General features: G+C 39.5%; 2 protein-coding genes across 7 annotated transcripts in view; both read left to right on the forward strand.

Moving 5' to 3' along the window:
- The window catches only part of tdp1 (tyrosyl-DNA phosphodiesterase 1), a 37,706-nt gene extending 24,451 nt beyond the window's left edge, over positions 1-13,255 (forward strand). For 4 of the 6 annotated variants that reach the window (XM_081722026.1, XM_027001517.3, XM_081722023.1 and 1 more), the window contains 2 exons: positions 4,374-4,479; positions 10,966-13,255. In XM_081722026.1, the coding sequence (XP_081578152.1) occupies positions 4,374-4,479; positions 10,966-11,039 (180 nt within the window). In that variant the 3' untranslated portion in view covers positions 11,040-13,255. The other 2 variants (XM_081722025.1, XM_081722024.1) reach the window with 2 other exon arrangements.
- Positions 13,256-13,532: 277 nt separating this feature from the next.
- kcnk13a (potassium channel, subfamily K, member 13a) lies at positions 13,533-17,044 on the forward strand. Its single transcript, XM_027001491.3, has 2 exons — positions 13,533-14,688; positions 15,440-17,044. Exons 1-2 carry the CDS (start codon positions 14,352-14,354, stop codon positions 16,339-16,341), a joined length of 1,239 nt encoding a protein of 412 aa, XP_026857292.2. The 5' UTR covers positions 13,533-14,351; the 3' UTR covers positions 16,342-17,044.
- The last annotated feature ends 859 nt before the right edge of the window (positions 17,045-17,903 follow it).

Genomic DNA, 17,903 nt, shown 5'->3' on the forward strand with positions numbered 1-17,903 from the left:
GCATAAGCAGAAACAAACCTACGTACGTGTGTTTGTGTGTGTGTGTGTGTGTGTGTGTGTGTGTGTGTGTGTGTGTGTGTGTGTGTGTGTGTGTGTGTGCGTGTGCGAACGCATATGGTTCCTAAGTGGGATGCAAAGCTGGATTTGTGTCCTGTCAGGTGTTAATGCCCTGACCCTCAGGCACACAGTGTTATCAGGAGGCTTTATATGTGTGCTATCTTATGGTGGTGATGGGTGGGTTGTGGTTTCCATTAACCTGAGTTTCAGTCCTGTGATCAGTGTCTCCTGTTTCCTCCGTGTTGGGCAGTGTTTGGGGTTATTTCTGCTGCTTTAGCTTACTTCTATTGTAGCTTGTGTTGAGTGCCTTCTTTCCTGAGTGTGTGTGATGATGCATGTAAACTTTGTTTACATGAGGTTGAAGAATGTATGGCGATACATGGTGTTTGTCGAAGTATATTTAAATGTAATAAATTGTTATTGTCATAAGTTGTTATATAATCAGTTTATGGTATCAACAAGCATTAAAGGGGGATGTAAATAAATTAATTGTATAAAATTTAATCCTTTGACGTGTTTAACGTTAAGTTTAAAGGATTTTCAGTAAAGGTTGCTATTCCTTTTTCTAAGATGTAATATGTTTTTCTAGTGAAATGTGTCCTATGATGATGTTTGTCTATTGATTTGATATTTATATAAGTGCATTGTTTTTCATTTGGATGGAATAGTTTTCTTGGCGAGAGTTAGTGATGCTTTGCTAGATCTCTTAACAAGCATCAGATGCTGGAATGGTACAAGACCAATGAGTGTGTGTGAGCTAAAGATGTCCAGAATGCGTACATTTGTTACCATGTAGGAAATCTTCACTGCTATGCTGCTGCTAAGAGACCATTGTGAACCTGTGTCTCTATGTGCTAAACCCATTTTGAAAATCTTATGCTGTGTGATGAGTTCTGCATTACTGGCTGAAGAATAAATATTTTTGAATGTTTGTATCCAAAACTAAGGGCAGGGAGAAAATCTATTGAATTTTCCTATTTTGTTAATGGTGCTATTGGTGTGCTGTCAGGATTAGACAGAGGTCTCTGAAGTTTAGCTTTCAGTTTATTTGAGCTATGCAGATTTAAGTTATCTGTAAGTGCTGAAGAATGAAGGGGGTTATTGTTTATCCTTGATTAAATAATGAATTTCAGTCATTCATACTGAAGAAAATAATGACCATCTAGCATATTTCTGTATTATTTCTGTGGAAATAAGAAGCAGTTGTTTTTGAAAAGGTGATTGAGCTGCTACATCCTTTTTTCCATGAGGAGAAATACAGAGGTGTGTTGCTTTGTATTCAGGATTATACCAAATTGGTGTGTATTTATAAAGTGCCAGTGATGTTTTAGTGGCAGGGGTTTGAAAGCTTTGTAATTGTTGCATATATGTATTTTAAAAGATTACATCTGAGATTGCAATATTCTGAAATTGTATTTGTTCAGGTTCTAGCCATGAGTTATTAATAGTCTGCTGTTGAGTATATTTGAGTATATTTCCTTGCTAAAAAGCACAGAAAAAGAATCAGATGCTTTTAAGCCACTGTATGTTCTTCTGTAATGTTGAAAGTCTGATTCTGGGCCAATAAAACTGTGTGATAGTAATGTCAAGAGATGTAACCTTTTTAAAACCATTTGTCTGAAGTGACGGGAAGCACTGAAAAGATATAATTGATACAGAGCCTAATTGTAATTTTTATACTAGCAATTCATCCTATTAAGGTTAGTGGAGGGTTGGGCCAGCATTTGAGGGCAGCTTCTCTTGTAAAGGTATGTAATTAAGGCTGAATAGGTCTGACAGCCTGGACAAAATGTTAATGCCTAAATACTTAATGTTGCCACTATTCATTATCAGAAAAGGAGTCTAAGCTGCAGGATCCCAAGCATTTTCAGTTAATGGAGGACTTGATTACAGTAAAGTTTGTGGAGAGGACTGAGGTAGGGGTTTGTGTGTGTGTGTGTGTGTGTGTGTGTGTGTGTGTGTGTGTGTGTGTGTGTGTGTGTGTGTGTGTGTGTGTGTGTGTGTGTGTGTAATATATATAATCAATGTATTTGATTAAACGAAATGAGTTGCCAACTAATTTAATTGTCATTTGATTAGTAATGTCATAGCCTGTGTAATGTCAATTACTGCTTACTGAAGTGACGTGAACAGTAAGATTGCAACACTTTCATAGCCAAAAACCTCCAAAGTGATGAAGTGTTTCACTCTTAACTCAGGCAAAAGGGTTATGAACTGAAAGATTTGCAAAGCTGCCTTTGCCTGGCATGGGAGCACATCAGTTATGCTGAAGAAGAAGCACGTTGGCTATCTGGATGATGACGACGTGCTTCAGTAAGCTAGCTAATATTAAAACTAGCCATGTTACTTCACATTATGTCTTTAATGCACGCGCACATAGAGGCTGATTTTGTGTTGTTTGGACTCCGTCAATTTCTTGTTCTGTCATCTGAATGCTGCTGGGGGTTCATTGAGCATAGCAAATGAGGATGGTGAGAGTGGATATCCTGGTCTGGTTCCCTGGTGAGAGTGGGCTTTACTTTGTTTTATATAGTACTGTGTTTCTATGCGCCAAGATTCCAAATATTTCTGAATTGGTTTTTTGTCTAGCTAGCTAATAACTGCCAGAGCTCAAGCTCCAGCTAGTGTTCGATCACTACATGCCTGGAGCAAACTTTTTAGAAGTCTCAACAACTTCATTAAGGTTATTTTAGCTATATTCTATGCAGAAGGTGTTGTATACAAGTTATACAGCACATCAGCACACTCTATCTGAGGTCATTGTAAGTCTTGTGATGACATTTCCTACTATAGACCGCATGTTGTGTTTTCCCAGTATGTTTATGTCTAAGTGCACAAGAGTGTTTGTTTTATTTTCATGTCAGAAATATTAAACCTTTGGCCTGAAGATGGATGCTCTCTGATCTTCATGAAGAGCTTTGTTTTCTGAAAATTGTTCATTCCTCACAAGTTTCCTCAGCTGGACATATCAAATATATATTCTTGAAGTAGCTTATTCACTTTACTTCTATATTTTGTCAAGCATAAAAAGTGCCATACCTCAGACATTTTCAAAAATGAAATCAGTTCAGTAACCCAGAGTTTGCTGGGGTTTGTTTTCCTTTCACAAGGCCAGTTCTACTCTGTCTCTTAATGTTTATTGCAGCAGCACTTCAGTTAGTCTTACCTTTTTAAGAAGTTCATAGACTGTGCAATTTGAACAATGTCTTCTTTGGGCTCTTAATGAAGTCCTCATATTTAGTGATAGTCTGAAATGCCCCTTGTCTTGCACTCAGCACCTCTGGCACTTGCTGAGTTGAGAGGTCTCTGTAATTATACAGTGCTGCCATGTAGCAGCTGGAGGCTACCCACTCATCAGCAGTCAGGCGTAAGCTGTAGCAGATTACTCGACTTGTGATCAAAAGGTTGCCAGTTCAAGCCCCACCACCGCCAAGTTGCCACTGTTTGAGCCCCTGAGCAAGGCTCTTATCCCTCAGTTGTATTCAGTCATAATTGTTTATTGCTTTGGATAAAAGCATCAGATAAATGCTGTAAATGTAAGAGAAAGATGTGTTGAATCCAAAAGTACCCGTCATTACCATGAATAGAAAAGGTTTCTTAAATCCGCATACACATGACTGTCTGAGAGTCAAAACCAGCAGAGTGGCAGCTATGTTAGCCGGAGCCAACCTGTACTAAAACACAGAAGAATCACTCGATTCGCGATTCAGCCCTCTGTCTTTTAGTGCTTGTCAGCGTACACGGGATCGGTAGTACTTTACTTGCTGTTACAGTGCAGATCCACAGCCCCTTATCTTAACCTCTAGAGAGAGAAAAGGATGCAGAGAACAGAGATGAAACAGAGGGCACACTTTTGATGCCTTCCACATTAGTGAGTGATTTTAAATCCATACCAGTGGGGTCAGCCACATTTGTGGGTGTCTTTACTGTGACACGTAAAAGGAAGACACAACTCATAATTGGACAAACCCCCTGAGGCGACCAGAGGAGCCATGTTCAGGCGACGGTGTACACAGAGCTGCTGCTGACTCACCTAACGAGTTTGTTTGTCTCCGCAAACCTTAAAACAAAAGCTGACATTCTAAAGCTAGTGATCTCTTCCTGCCCTTTGAATCCAGCCACCTCCACACTTATTCAGCGTGTAGATCTCATTACTGAAACGCTGAGGCTATTTTGGCCATCTTTTTTCCACTTGTAGGTTCGGATTTATTGTAAACATACCATTAGCTTGGGCCTCCACAGACTTTCCTAATTGTCTTGGGCTTTTCTGACTTTTAACAGCTCCATTTATTAACTTTCTCTCTCTCTCTCTCTAGAACATGACCACAATTCCAGTGGAGAAGAACATCTTTCCCATGTCTACCACCAGCACAGGTCTCCCTGTACCCTTTGATTTGCCACCACATCGCTACTCCAGTAGAGGTGAGAATGGATTTACTACAGATTTAACTTCATATATTTAATATTTATGCAGTCTAAACTTGCATAGAACTCCCACAGTCAGTGCGAGCTTTGATCCTGTAAAAAGACATGTATACATACATCAGACTAGCGTTTGGATCAGTGTTTCAAATGTTTTGTGTGTGTGTTGTCTTTCCCCCCCAGTTAGAACTATTAAACTATTAGAAAGTGCATATTGTTCAGTGACTAAATGTTAACTGAACAGAGGTGGGGATGGGGGATGGGGGTGAGAATCTAGAGGCCAGAGACAGGGTCCAAACTGAGCTGATGTGAATCCAGCCCTCATACAAACATGTAACGTTGCGTTTATGCAGAGTTTAGGGAAATAAACGAGCATGCTGAACTGAGCTTTTTTTAATCAAATGTGTTGGTCACTTTGTGTTGGTCACTTTGTCTCTGGGTAGCCAGTGAAACCACAGAACATTTTCTTTGGAGAAAGGACAGTAATTTTATCCTGAGCTCAGTTTTTTCCTTCCATACATCATCCAATACTAGTTCAAAGACCCAGAGTATATTTGTGTTTTTATTTGCAACTTGCTATTCATAGCTGCTGGTGCATGATAACTATGGAAACAAAGTGATGTCCTTGTATGAGAACAAAGGTTTTATTGTTCAAATTACAATGCCTCTCAGCACCCTAAGGACACAGCTCTCACATGGGTATAACAGCTCCTAAGAAATTAATTGCATTTATTTTTCCAGTGTTTGAGATTTGCTAAAATAATGTTTTTGCTTCATGAAAGAAGTGTGAGCACCAACTGGCACCAACTGGAAATCATGATTTACAATGAATATCTGCTTTATCTGAAATAACAGGTTCTGCAATTCTGTAATTCATTCATGTGACGAGCTAAAGCCAGCTATTGGAACTGCAAGTGTGACAGACGTTCAGTGATGGATCTGAAAGGATGATGTGGAAAAAATGGCTTGTGACTCAGTGACATTTTCTCGCACTACACCCAGACTTGGTGACATTTTCTCCCACTACACCCAGACTCGGTGACATTTTCTCCCACTACACCCAGACTCAATGACATTTTCTCCCACTACACCCAGACTCAATGTTTTATTCTGCTATTAGCAATCTGTTTGTCAATGCAATTTTTTTATTGCTCATAAAATTGTTTTTAGACCATGTATTTGTACTGCCTTCTTGTCAAATTATAGATGCTGAGGAACATCTATAATTGCTCATCTTTGGCTGTTTTTAGCTCAGTCCTTAATTTGTCAGTCACCATTTTTTCACCAGCATTGCTGATGTTTGCTGTGACGCACTGGCTATATGACCCCTAATCACACAAGGAAAGATGTCGTGGTAATGATCAGCACCATCAAAACGGGAGGGTATCATCAGATTATGAACTGAGGCAGAAGCCCTTTGTGGTTGGCGTGACAGTGCATGCCTTTAATAGCAGAGGTTGACTTGGCCAAGGGCTCTTATCCATGTTACAAGTTACATGGCATGTGGCAGGGCAAAAAAAATTTTTTTCGTCAGTCTGTAGCACACAGGCTGGTATAGATATCCAGTGTAATAGACCTACACAGTTGTTTGTTCAGATAACACACGTGGTTCATATCAAACATAAGTAATGCTCAACAGTGAAAGGAATAGGTGTAACTTTTTGGCCTTGTAAAACTATGAGCAAATGGTTTTCTCATTTTAAAGTCAAAATAAGTACAGACAGTTCTCCAGTCATTCTGCTGAAGGTTGACATTATCTCCTCTTGCCCAATACACTAGCTGCCTCCAGTGAGCAGTGTTTTTCTCTGCTACATTTTACTGTTGAATGCACAACCATCCTTGTGTCCTTGAGCAAGGTGTTTAATAACACCAGGTTGCAGTATGTTTCCCATAATCCTTTGCATGTGACACAACCTTAAGAAAGAGTACTGATTTCTCCCCTTAAACAAAGGACCATCAATAAATGCAGTATAAATGCAATAGTAGTTTATTAACTGAGTGGAAGTTGCGTATCATGTTTCTGTGCATTACAGTTAGTGCATGCTAGTGCTTATGTCTGGGGAATAACAGTTTGTTGTCTGCATCCCTCCCACGTATTGGACAGTATAATGATGCCTGTTTTGCCTTTTAGAGGTTCCAATTGTAAGAAAGCTTGCACATCTCAGAGAATTCATGCCACACCATAATTGCACAGATGAGACAAGTCTGATGGGACAATTGTAGACAGGTAATTTAAGATTTTTGGAAACAGATATGTGGCGCCCAGTCAAAAAAAATAAATACATTCTATTGCAACCACCAGCACTTGGCAACATTCATGGTAAATTATCTCCACAAGAACTAGTGATGGTATTTCTGACACTGTTGGATTATAATAAATTAGCTTTTCAAAACAAACCAAAAAAAAAGTCCACTGGGAAATAATCTGTTTGCAATACTTTATCAGTTTACACAGGCAGCTTTTTAAATTACATACTCCATTAAATCAAAAAATGCAGCTTGAAAATGAGGAACATGTGCTGTACAGCAAGACACAGGACATCATCAGATGACCGTGGCATTATACACCTAGTGTCATGAAGACTAAACAATTTTTGGCATACCTTTTTTATATATGCAAGTGCCATTATGTGAATATCAAAATATGTTGGTCCATTTTTTCATTATTTTTCTTGAGTTTTGCCTTTCATTTGACTTTGAAAACATGATCAAGTATCATGGTAGAACAGGGTAGAGTAGCTTTTATTTAATTGTAGTCTGTGTTTACCTGCATGAAAAAGGATTGAAAGTAATCCTTTTTTAGTTACGTGTGTAATTGTGCTATTTAGCAATCGGTTTTGAACAACTGCTCAAATATTGGCATTGTTGTCTTCATGCAATGCGTATTGAATGCTGAATATTCCTTAAGTAGGATATGGCACATTTGAATGAGTTAGTGACAGAGCTTTGTCACTTAGTTTCAGACTGTATGCTGGAGTATAATTACTCCCATAATTTCAAAAGGCTTTTAATAGGTAAATCCAGAATCATGCCCTGAACCTTTCGCGTTATTACCTTCTGTGCTCTGCATTTTGCTGGAGGGATTAGACATGAATTTACATTAACTGAGTAATTTTATCTAGACCAGGTTTAATCTGAGTTCACATAACCTGTAAAAATGTGTAACCCAAATGACACTTTTCATTATTTGGCCTGTGAAAATTTGAAGAACACTCTGCAAATTAGATTGGTTCATTTTTCATTTTATATTGGAAAAAAGAGATATTAGAATTGCTTGAATGTTTAACAGAGCTTTGTGAAATCGATGCTTTGTGACTTATGTAACATGTCACATCACGGGTTATTATTTGCACATAATTTATAGAGTATTAGAACCTTTCCTGAATACACACCAAAGATGATGTTTAATGCCTTGGGACTCTTCGTCACTCTTAGAGTCACAAAATAATTTTCTCATGTGTAATAAAACCATTCTGTTAATATGAATATCAGAAAGTTCCAGTCATTACCAATCCTAGAAAACTCAGTTTCTCTGCAGATGCAGTAGTTCTTCAGTAATACGTGCAGATAGTCAGGCAGGTTAGTTCTGTCTGTACGAGTTATGTCTTCAGTACTAGACATGCAAGACAATGAAATATCATCTCCTTTCTTCTACTCTTGTTCACTCGAAAAGCTCAAATGTTTCTGAGCACCTTTGAGTTAGAATATTGATTCCACCTTCACTTCAATATAGCAGCCTCTTCTCTTTCTGTATACTAGTTACAGGGGATAGAGGGGTAGTCTAAGCCTCTGTTCACACAAGTAAAAGTGGCTCCGTTTTTCCTCATTTGTGATGCAAATGTTTTTAAAGATGGTGTGAACAGTACGACCTGTCTGTTGTATATATTCGATTATCATGGAAAATAATTTTGACACATTTCCTGTACTTAAAGAAAACCAGAAAAACTCGTTTACTCTCACTGGAAGACTAAGGCCAAATGTGGTAATTGACCATATGGTACAAATGAGTTAGAAAGGAATTGGGTTGAAAAGTATCAGACAGCTGCCCGGTGGAGAGTCGTTTTTTGGGTGGTTTGTTTTTTGTTGTTTGTTTGTGTGTTTGCTGGTCAGTTTAGGATTGTGACATGTTCAGATTGTTCATAATTCTAACACATTAAAATAAGAATTGATCGTTTAGTCTTGGAGAATAAATGTGACCATATAGGCTTTTAATATTCTAAATGCCTTAGAGGCTCATTATGTGTGATTAACATTGTGTCATCCGCACGTAAAGACACAGTGTTTCAATGCAGGGCTCGCGGTACAGGACTAGAGGTAAACTGCAACAGGAGGTGAGCTCAAAGTGAATGAGATGATGCCTTCAGCCCTTACACGAACCCAAACGGAGACAAGACTGAGACGAGACCTTGTTGCTCTCACCATGCTTATCTATGAAGTAGACGGCATGGTAAAGTGGCTTCTAAAAGCACCAACCTTTATACTCGCAGAACATTCCAGGAAGTGTCAGAGCAGCGTAGATTAATATTAGAATGGTGTGCTGTTAATAGTTCAGGGAAGCGTAGCACCCCGCTACCATCCCATTAGTGATTTTATCACTAATGTGTGCTTTTCCTTTATGTTGTCAGTGTACAGTTTTAGAGGGTTGGGTAATATATTTACCACATTTATCAGCAGAATGATAAAATAAAAAAAAAAGCAAACCAATATGGTATTGACACTGGGTTGAAAAGTGTAGGTGAGCGAGCACAAGCATGAGATAAGAGAGGTGGGAGATGTTGAGGGAGAAAGAAAGGAAGTTTTCAGTTTTGACAGATGGTGAAGTCTAATGTAGATGTTGGGGGAGAGATCTGTTTCCTTTTCTGTTATTGTGAAAAAATATATACTTGTTTTGAAGTCTTGTGCAAAATTACACTAGATAAAGTGTTTGAACATTAGATTATAATCGAATAGTACATTTCAAGTCAAAATGACAGATATCTGAACTTAGATATATATCGCCCCGCCCTAGGGCCCTGCGGAAGAAATGTTCCTTATAATTGTGATGGAGAACAGTCAGGATTTTGTGTTCTACTTAGATTGTTAATTGTCTAGGTAATTAGCATGTGGTTTTCACATGCTCCTCATGTCCGCAGGGAGACTTTAATGGTTGTGGTGAGTGTTGTTATACTCATTCTGATGGAATTAAACTGCTTTAAAATTATGTTCCTGGCTGGTTGTAAGCATTTTGCACTAATTGAACAGTGCCTTTCTCCGCTGTCTATGATTAGACTGTAAAAAGCAACTGCCATTAACAAAAAAGAAATTTCATTTAGAAGCACCCTCATCAGTTACTTTATTAGAAACTTAGAAATGCATATATTTTACCTGCACTGGTCATATCTTTTGATACCTCTTTCTTATAGTTGGATTTTCTAAGTGTAGTGTTACAGACTGTTCTCCCTACCACTTTGTGCATTCAGCCACACTGCACATCACTGGCTAATCTCTTGACCACAGAGCCTCTGCTAAAAGGACATGATTTGGGTAGCAGACCATTTTCAACACTGCACTAAGAATGAGTTGGTAGTTGCAGGGATTTGGGGGCAGAGCATGCTGGAGTCTTTGTGTGTCAGTGTCACTGACAGGTTCAGAGTAGACACCATCCAAAAACATCCAGCCAGCCCTGTATTCAGAACATAACCCCTGATAAAGGGCTAGAGGATGGCTAACACTAGCTGTGGACTTGTAGCTGTACACCTAGAATGTGTGGTTTTAATAAAGTAATATTTCTGAAAGAGTGGCAGATTAGTGTGTGTTCATGGACAGGACTGTTCTGTCTGTAGATGCAGCTGTAATGGATTAACTATACCATTTTGTTATGGGGTCTGTTCTGTACAGTCAGCTTCATCTTTAGAATGCTTTCTCAAAGCATTTCATAATCTCTGGTGCAAGCACCCACTGAAACCTCTTTACTGCTATATTTGTCTTAAAATGGTTCAATGCTAAAGAGCATTGTCATGGTTTGAGAGATAGGCATGCATAAATTTTGCCTGCCAGAATTGTGTTTTCAAAATGCAATTTTCTTCAGCAGAGAGTGATTCATAAGCCCTATTGGTTTGTTCATGTGTTTATGGAGCAGTTGTGCTATCAACTCCTGGGTTTCTCTTTTCATGGTTCAGTTTAATCCAGTGGTTTCTGTTAGTTTCCATGGACACCACTGTTCAACATATGTCATCTTTTCTTTAGAACTAGACCTTACTAATAAGTGTGTGTGTGTGAGGGGGCGTGTCACTGAGATTGTTGCCCTGAGCGACAAGTCATCCCCGCGCTAATACACTTGTTTCTCAGCTTTGTAGATCCAGATCAACAGTGAAGTGATTGGAGGTTTGAGAATACCAGACCTGTCATGTTTGCTTGCTGAAGAGCAAGTCAGTAACTTTTCACACACACAAAAAGTTTCTATATATATATATATTAATGTTACATTATCTATCCTTCTCTCTTCAGATCAGCCATGGATATGGAATATACCATACACACAGGCGCCAGACACTCATGGAAATGTATGGGTTCCATCCTGAAAACCTCCTGATTCTGGGATATTCAGAACAGACACTGTCATTGTCTTACAGTATTGACTGGCATTTGTTTTTCCATCTCTAAGCTGCAGACCTGTAGGCCAGTAGTCATGGTGCTAAAAGAAATGTATAAACAAATGTTCTTCTAATTCTATGGCAAACGTTTTAGATATTGATGCTGTTAGATAATTTTTTTTAAAATTGTTGAAACTTTGTTTGTTTGTTTTGTAGAAGGTAATTTGCGAGTATATAGTAAAACAGTTTTGAATGTATACAGCACACATGGGCTATGTAATAAACTTTTGAATAGCATGGGTTACCTTTTAAAGGCTTTCAACAAAACTGACAAAATATCAAAATACACCAATAATGTTTTTTTAGAAAGTGCTGGTTTTGTGTTTGAAAAACAGTTGCAACTGATGAGATTGAAATAATCACACTCCAGCTCTACTCTGAGGGCTGAGATTTAGTTTGCATCCAGACCAACCAGTCATTTCAGACACCATTTATTGTAATCACTGCACAGTGAGTGTACTTTTTAAAACTTTGCTAAACGACCAATCTATGTAAGGGGAAACGAGGAGAAAAATGGATTGGGGGGGTGAGAACCTCCAGCTGGTGTTTTGGTCAGTGGGACAGTTGCTTTCATAATTCATGCCCCTGTAATACCGTAATGTGTTTGCTGAAGAATATGCACCCTCCCCATAACTGAAATACTGATTCAAGGAAAATTAATCCTGCATGATAGTTGTTGTTCAGTTTTATACTGAAAATGTTGCTTAGCAACAAGGGTGAAAAAACTTCACCCTGCGTTGATAATGTCATGATTTCCAATGGGTTTGATCTGTCAGGTTTTGACCATTTTTGTTACATCTCCTTCAACTAAGAATATGACAGATCTGCATACATTAGCACACAAGGAGTAGAGTCCAAGACACTTGAGAAAGTAATATGAATTATGTATGTCAGCCAAAGCCTACATGGACCTTTCTGACATTTGTAGATGCTGTTTTAGGCTTTGACTAAAATTGTGTCTTCCATTCTAAAAAGGTCATTGAGTATTGATCAGAACATTTGGGTTATTTCTAACCATTGTCATGACCGAACAACCCAGTACTGGTGTAAGGCATGTTCCCCAGTCAGTGTGACATTCTAGAAAGGTTACCCAGTTTTAGACTGTTTATTCCTTATACCAACAATTATTTTTTTTGGATGATCCTATGAGAGCGAGTTTGCATTTCACACAAATTAATATTGGACACAATGTGTTGTGTATAAGCAGTGACTGCAGTTTAAATAAAACACATGGGCAGGGTCTGCATCAGTGTTCACTTTAGTCTGGAAGTACTCCTGCTTTGCACATTTTAATGGTTTTTCCGGTCCATGTGACCCAACTCATCAACTAAATAACAAGGCATTCATTAATTAGTTGAATAGAGGTAAGCTTGAGAAAGCAGAACAGTATGTGTGAACTCTGGGACCAGGACTGGAAAACACAGGTCCTCACTGTTGAGGCGAATCAATTGCAATTTATAATTTAAAAAGAAGAAGCAGTTCAGTACCATGGACAGCACACAAGAACATGTCAGGCTGTGCTGAGTGATGTTAGTTGCGTGTAAGTTGATACCAATACATTCACCAACACTGACGTGCATTTGCCCACTTTGAGTCAATCCTCTCTGTCAACGAGAGAACCATGGTTCACGTGATGACATCACCGATGGTCAGCAGATGCAAAGTCTTGGTGGTAAATCAGCAAAGAGGTTTTTCACATGGCCATTGAACCCTTCCGGGAGTTTCTAAGGCTGGAAGTCAGTAGAGGGCATTCTGGCAGGCGTACACAGTGTCGTTTAAGTGCTGTTTAGAACAATGGATGGTTGTATGTATAGGTGGTATGTAGAAGGGAGTATGGTCATGTGACGCTGTCGCTTCGCCATCTGACATCTAGCAAGCCACGGTTAAAGGAAACTTTGTGTACAGGGAACACGGGTAGCTGAGCACGGAATGAAGTCGCATGTTCAGCAAAGAGCTCGCCTCAAACTTCCAAATAATGCAGGTGTGAATGGTGCAAAAAAAATGAATTGTGTGTGTATGTCAGTCTGTGTGTTTTTCCATTTTTAAAAAAAGTAAATAAATAAATAGTGGAATAAATTGAGGCTTTCCCTGGTATAATTGACATTTTCTGACATTCCTTTTACTATGCAAATATGCTACAATAATCATTTAACTTTTTGCGTTATACTTTTTGTTCATACTTGTGTTAAATCTACTATTCCCGAACCGGATTTCATTTGGATACTTTCTGCTTCTTTAGACATTTGGTAATTTGTTTCCTTTTAAACAATTAGTCTTCCAGTTACATTTGTTTCTATGTGATGAAATGTCAGTTCCTCCCATACCTAAACTAAGGTGAAAGTAATTCAGATAAAAGCGAAGTACGCTGAGCGAGCTACAAGTGCCACTGTCCGTGGTGCTGGCGTTGCCTGTTCCGAAGACTGCAAGCTCCGTCGTGCTCGGCTCATTCGTCGTTGAATCTTTCCGTCAGATAGCGTTTTGAGGTGAAATGAAACGTGTTCACATATGCGAGGAATAATATAACCTCGGCGGACGCATGGGAGAGGCGACCGAGCTGACGTAGAGATCGTTTCTGGTGTAGAGTCGGACAGAACCTTTTATTTGACGTGTGACTGCAATGGAAACTTACCGTCTTAAGTACAAAGTGCACCCTTGGGATGGAGCTGAAAGAAATTTAAGACGGAAGAGACCGAAATATAAAATACAGACCAGCACTCGAGAACTCCTTGAGGTAGGTAGAGTAGTATGCTGTGAAAGTTTCTGAGAACTGAGAACCACGCTTCTCTTGTGGTTGTTGGTGAATCTTTCGCCTCACAACGTTTTTTATCTCTTCGACAGCCAGCCTGCGGTGCCGGCGAAAGGGTGGAACATAATTAACAAAAGTTGGGCGTCGTTCAACAAGTTTTTAGCCTTGACGAGCATGAGGACTTTTGCGGTGCATTTTGGCTATTTCTAAGGTCGGAATCGAGATAGATGCGAGGGTTTTGACGTTTTCTGTAGCCTTTACTGGTTAAAATCACTCATGCCTTGTATTGTCTTATTTGCCAGGGTCTTACACCGCGGTAACACCCAGAGATTGCGGCGTTCGTGTGACTGTGATGTTTTTCTTTTTAAAAATGCGTTTTATTGCAAGTGAACACCAACAATGATGGACGACGAGGAGTCTTTTGACTTTTGCTTGTGGAGCTCGGTTAATTGTAGGAAGTGGAGACCTTTTCTGCCCTCTGCAACAGTGAAATAATGGCATGTCGAGGTGTTTGCTGTTGTGGGTTTGGTCCAGCGAACGAAGACAACGCAAGGTTTATAATGCTGGCGCTCCTCATTCTTCTGTACCTCCTGTGCGGAGCCGCTGTATTCTCAGCACTTGAGCACCCCAAAGAGAAACAGGCGAAAGACAAGTGGTGTCAGAGATTCGAGCACTTCAGCCAAAAGCACAATCTGAGCAAAAGTGACTTGGAAAGCTTTCTCAGATACTACGAGGAAGCCACCATAGCTGGGATCCGGGTGGACAACCTAAAACCTCGCTGGGATTTCCCTGGATCTTTCTATTTCGTCGGGACAGTAGTTTCCACTGTTGGTAAGAATATATAATCCGCAGTTTGGGATAAGTTATGAACCATTATGTTTTAACTACTGTAGACTGGACCAGGAACCGACCTGTTTCTCGTTTGAAAAATGTGTACATGTTAACACGAATAGTTACTTTTTCAAATGTGTAGAGTAGTAGCCTATATTAGGCTACGTTTTCTTTAAAAAGAGAAAAACGATGGGTTATTAGACTTTCCCAACAGATGATTATAATTGCTAGCTTTAAAGGCAAACTGGGGTTACTTCCCCCGCTGGAAACAAATGATTCTGTAATTCTGTTATCTCACTTTACGTCTTTAGTCACATTTCTGGTTTATCTAGCGTGAGGTCTTATGCAGTATAAGTTATTGGGCTCTGATTACCAAAGTTCCTTCTGTCTTGTTCTAGAACATGCGTGATTGTCTTTTCTTTCTCTTTTCTTTTTATTATTATTTTTTTGTTTGTTTACTAATAAGCTTATTATGCATTTTACACATCAGCACGGTCATATGGAAACAGAACTATTAAATGTAGAATGGAATTATTCTATGGCTTTATTTTAGTGAATTCTAGCTAAAGTCTTTTTATTAGCAGGAACAGCAAAATAATTAGTGCCCGTACAGATTACCTCATGGGTAACCATAGCAATTATATTGCAGACCACTGGCAATATAGAGCACATTGTGTGCCATATTTAAAGCTAAGTGTCTGTCTTATAAGAACAGGGACTAAACCTTTTTCTCCTTCCACATCCTGGCCAGGGTTTGGGATGACCACCCCCGCCACAGTCGGCGGAAAGATCTTCCTCATCTTTTACGGCCTAATTGGCTGTGCGGCGACTATCTTGTTTTTCAACCTCTTCCTGGAGAGAATCATAACCGTGCTGGCCTTCGTTCTCAAGTCCTGCCATGAAGTGCGACACCGGTGGAAGGGCGTGCTTCCTCACGGCAGCACGCGGGCCTCGGGCAGCAGTAGGCATGGGGCAGGAGACGGCCTGGCGGGGTGGAAACCCTCCGTCTACTGCGTGATGCTGATCCTCTGCGTGGCGGCCGTGATCATATCCTGCTGCGCTTCCGCCATGTACTCCTCCATGGAGGGATGGGATTACTTGGATTCGCTTTACTTCTGCTTCGTGGCGTTCAGCACCATTGGCTTTGGGGACATGGTGAGCGGGCAGCGGGCCTCGTACCCGACTCAGACCCTCTACAGCCTGGGGAATTTCCTCTTCATCTTGATGGGAGCCTGCTGCATTTACTCGCTCTTCAACATCATCTCCATCGTCATCAAGCAGGTGCTCAACTGGCTCCTGAAGAGGTTGCAGGTGCCGTGTCGCCACTGCCCGGGAAGGACCCTGCGGCCGGGCCGGAACGCCGTGGTGCCCGGACACTTCCGGACACGCGTCCGCAACATCTCCATAGACACAGATGCCGTGAACGAGAGCGAAACGGACGGGCGCAGGATGTCCGGCGAGATGATCTCCATGAGGGACTTCCTGGCCGCGAACAAGGTTAACTTGGCCATAATGCAGAAGCAGTTGTCCGAGACGGCCAATGGCCATCCACGACCGTCCGGCTCCGCTAACCGGCATAATGAATTCTCTGGTGGGGTTGGAGCATTGGGCATTATGAACAACAGGCTAGCAGAGACCAGTGTAGACAGATAAGTCTGACTGCTGACATGCAGAAAAGAAGGAATCCAGTGGAAAGCTGTAAGGCTATATTGTGCTATACAGATCTAATTATGGAGGGCAGGGGAAGTTTGTATATTCTCTGCTTCTCTTTTCAGTGTCTGTGGAGCTGTAAATATTAATTGCTGCTCTGAATGTGTGTTCAAGCAGCATCAAAGGTTCAGCTGCATTAAAGCCTAACCTTCTGATTATAGCACATCTGTTGTCTACAGTCAGGTTCAGCCTGTCACTCCAAGTTGAGACTAAGATGAGCCTAAAATGAGCCAAAGCTGAATCGAGAGAAGTCGAAAGCTTCTACAGTGGCATAGGCCCACTCTCTGTACTAATTAGTTTTCATACACACCTCTAGAAAGAATTAAGTGACCACTGCAAAATGATTAGTTTCTCTTATTTTACTATATATTGGCACCATGTTTTAGTAAAATTAACAATTTTGTTTTATTCTATAAATTACTGAAAACATTTCTCCAAAATTCCAAATAGAAATATGTAGAGCATTTATTTGCAGAACCTGACAACTGGTCAAAATATTTTAATTTTTTTCAGAGTTGTATTTCATGTACTTTAATGCCATCAGCCTCTTAAAAATATTGCGCCTTTGGGATACATGATCTTGATAAATCATGCAAGTGTGCATATGATGCAATTTTTTCCAGCAGTACCTCATCCTTTTGAATTAATCTAGAAGAATATATATATATATATATATATATATATATATATATATATATATATATATATATATATATATATATATATATATGGAATGCGACTTAAGAATAGAACACAGTTAGAACCCAAATTATTTTTGTTTAATGTAGATGCTGCTGCATGTCTCTGCCTAATAGTTTCTTTAGATCTGTTGGAACCATCCCTCCAGGTTAGGGCTCACATCCCCCCTTTTTTAGCAATTTGTGTTTAATTAGGTTCAATACCATTACCATTACTGGTAAAATACTGGTATTTTACAAGTTTTATTTGGAAAGCCAGAATAAACCTGATCTCATTCTTCCACTTGTTTGATATACAGTAATGCAACACATTCTTTTATACAAAAGGTGGTCAATAAATGAGTATGGGTCAGGGACCTGTTTCCTAAATCAGTATAATGTTAAGATCATCTAAAGAGAAAGTGTTTAGTGTAATGATCTCTTCACCATATAAAGATGATCTTTGTGTTATGATGGTTTTGAGAAACCCAGTCCTGAACTATCATAGACTCTCTGTGGTTTATGTATTTATTTATTTAAGGTTTGGAATAATAATTAGTAGATTGTCAGGATAATAGTACTATCATTTATTTCTATACCAGTAGAGAAAACATCATCTTGACCTTCATTGACAAATAACATGAGAATGCTGATAAAATGTTTATAAAGTATAGGCTTATGTATAACTTGAGCAAGTCTCCACGGTACTAAACTGTAGATCTAAAACCATCTAAAAGATCTAAAATTGCGATTATTTCATCTTTACATCATGATGAAATGTCTGCTCATGTGTCTGAAGATGTAAGAATATCTGTAAAGTTGTAATTA

The sequence above is a fragment of the Electrophorus electricus genome, chromosome 10 (assembly GCF_041902795.1).
Source record: "Electrophorus electricus isolate QZ-2024a chromosome 10, ASM4190279v1, whole genome shotgun sequence".
In the NCBI taxonomy this organism is placed as follows: domain Eukaryota; kingdom Metazoa; phylum Chordata; class Actinopteri; order Gymnotiformes; family Gymnotidae; genus Electrophorus; species Electrophorus electricus.

Bases quoted from the DNA above. Each gene is read 5' to 3' on its own strand.
- kcnk13a (XM_027001491.3), top strand. From the start codon at position 14,352: ATGGCATGTCGAGGTGTTTGCTGTTGTGGGTTTGGTCCAGCGAACGAA. The intron at 14,689-15,439 runs GTAAGAATATAT...CATCCTGGCCAG, and splicing joins GACAGTAGTTTCCACTGTTG to GGTTTGGGATGACCACCCCC.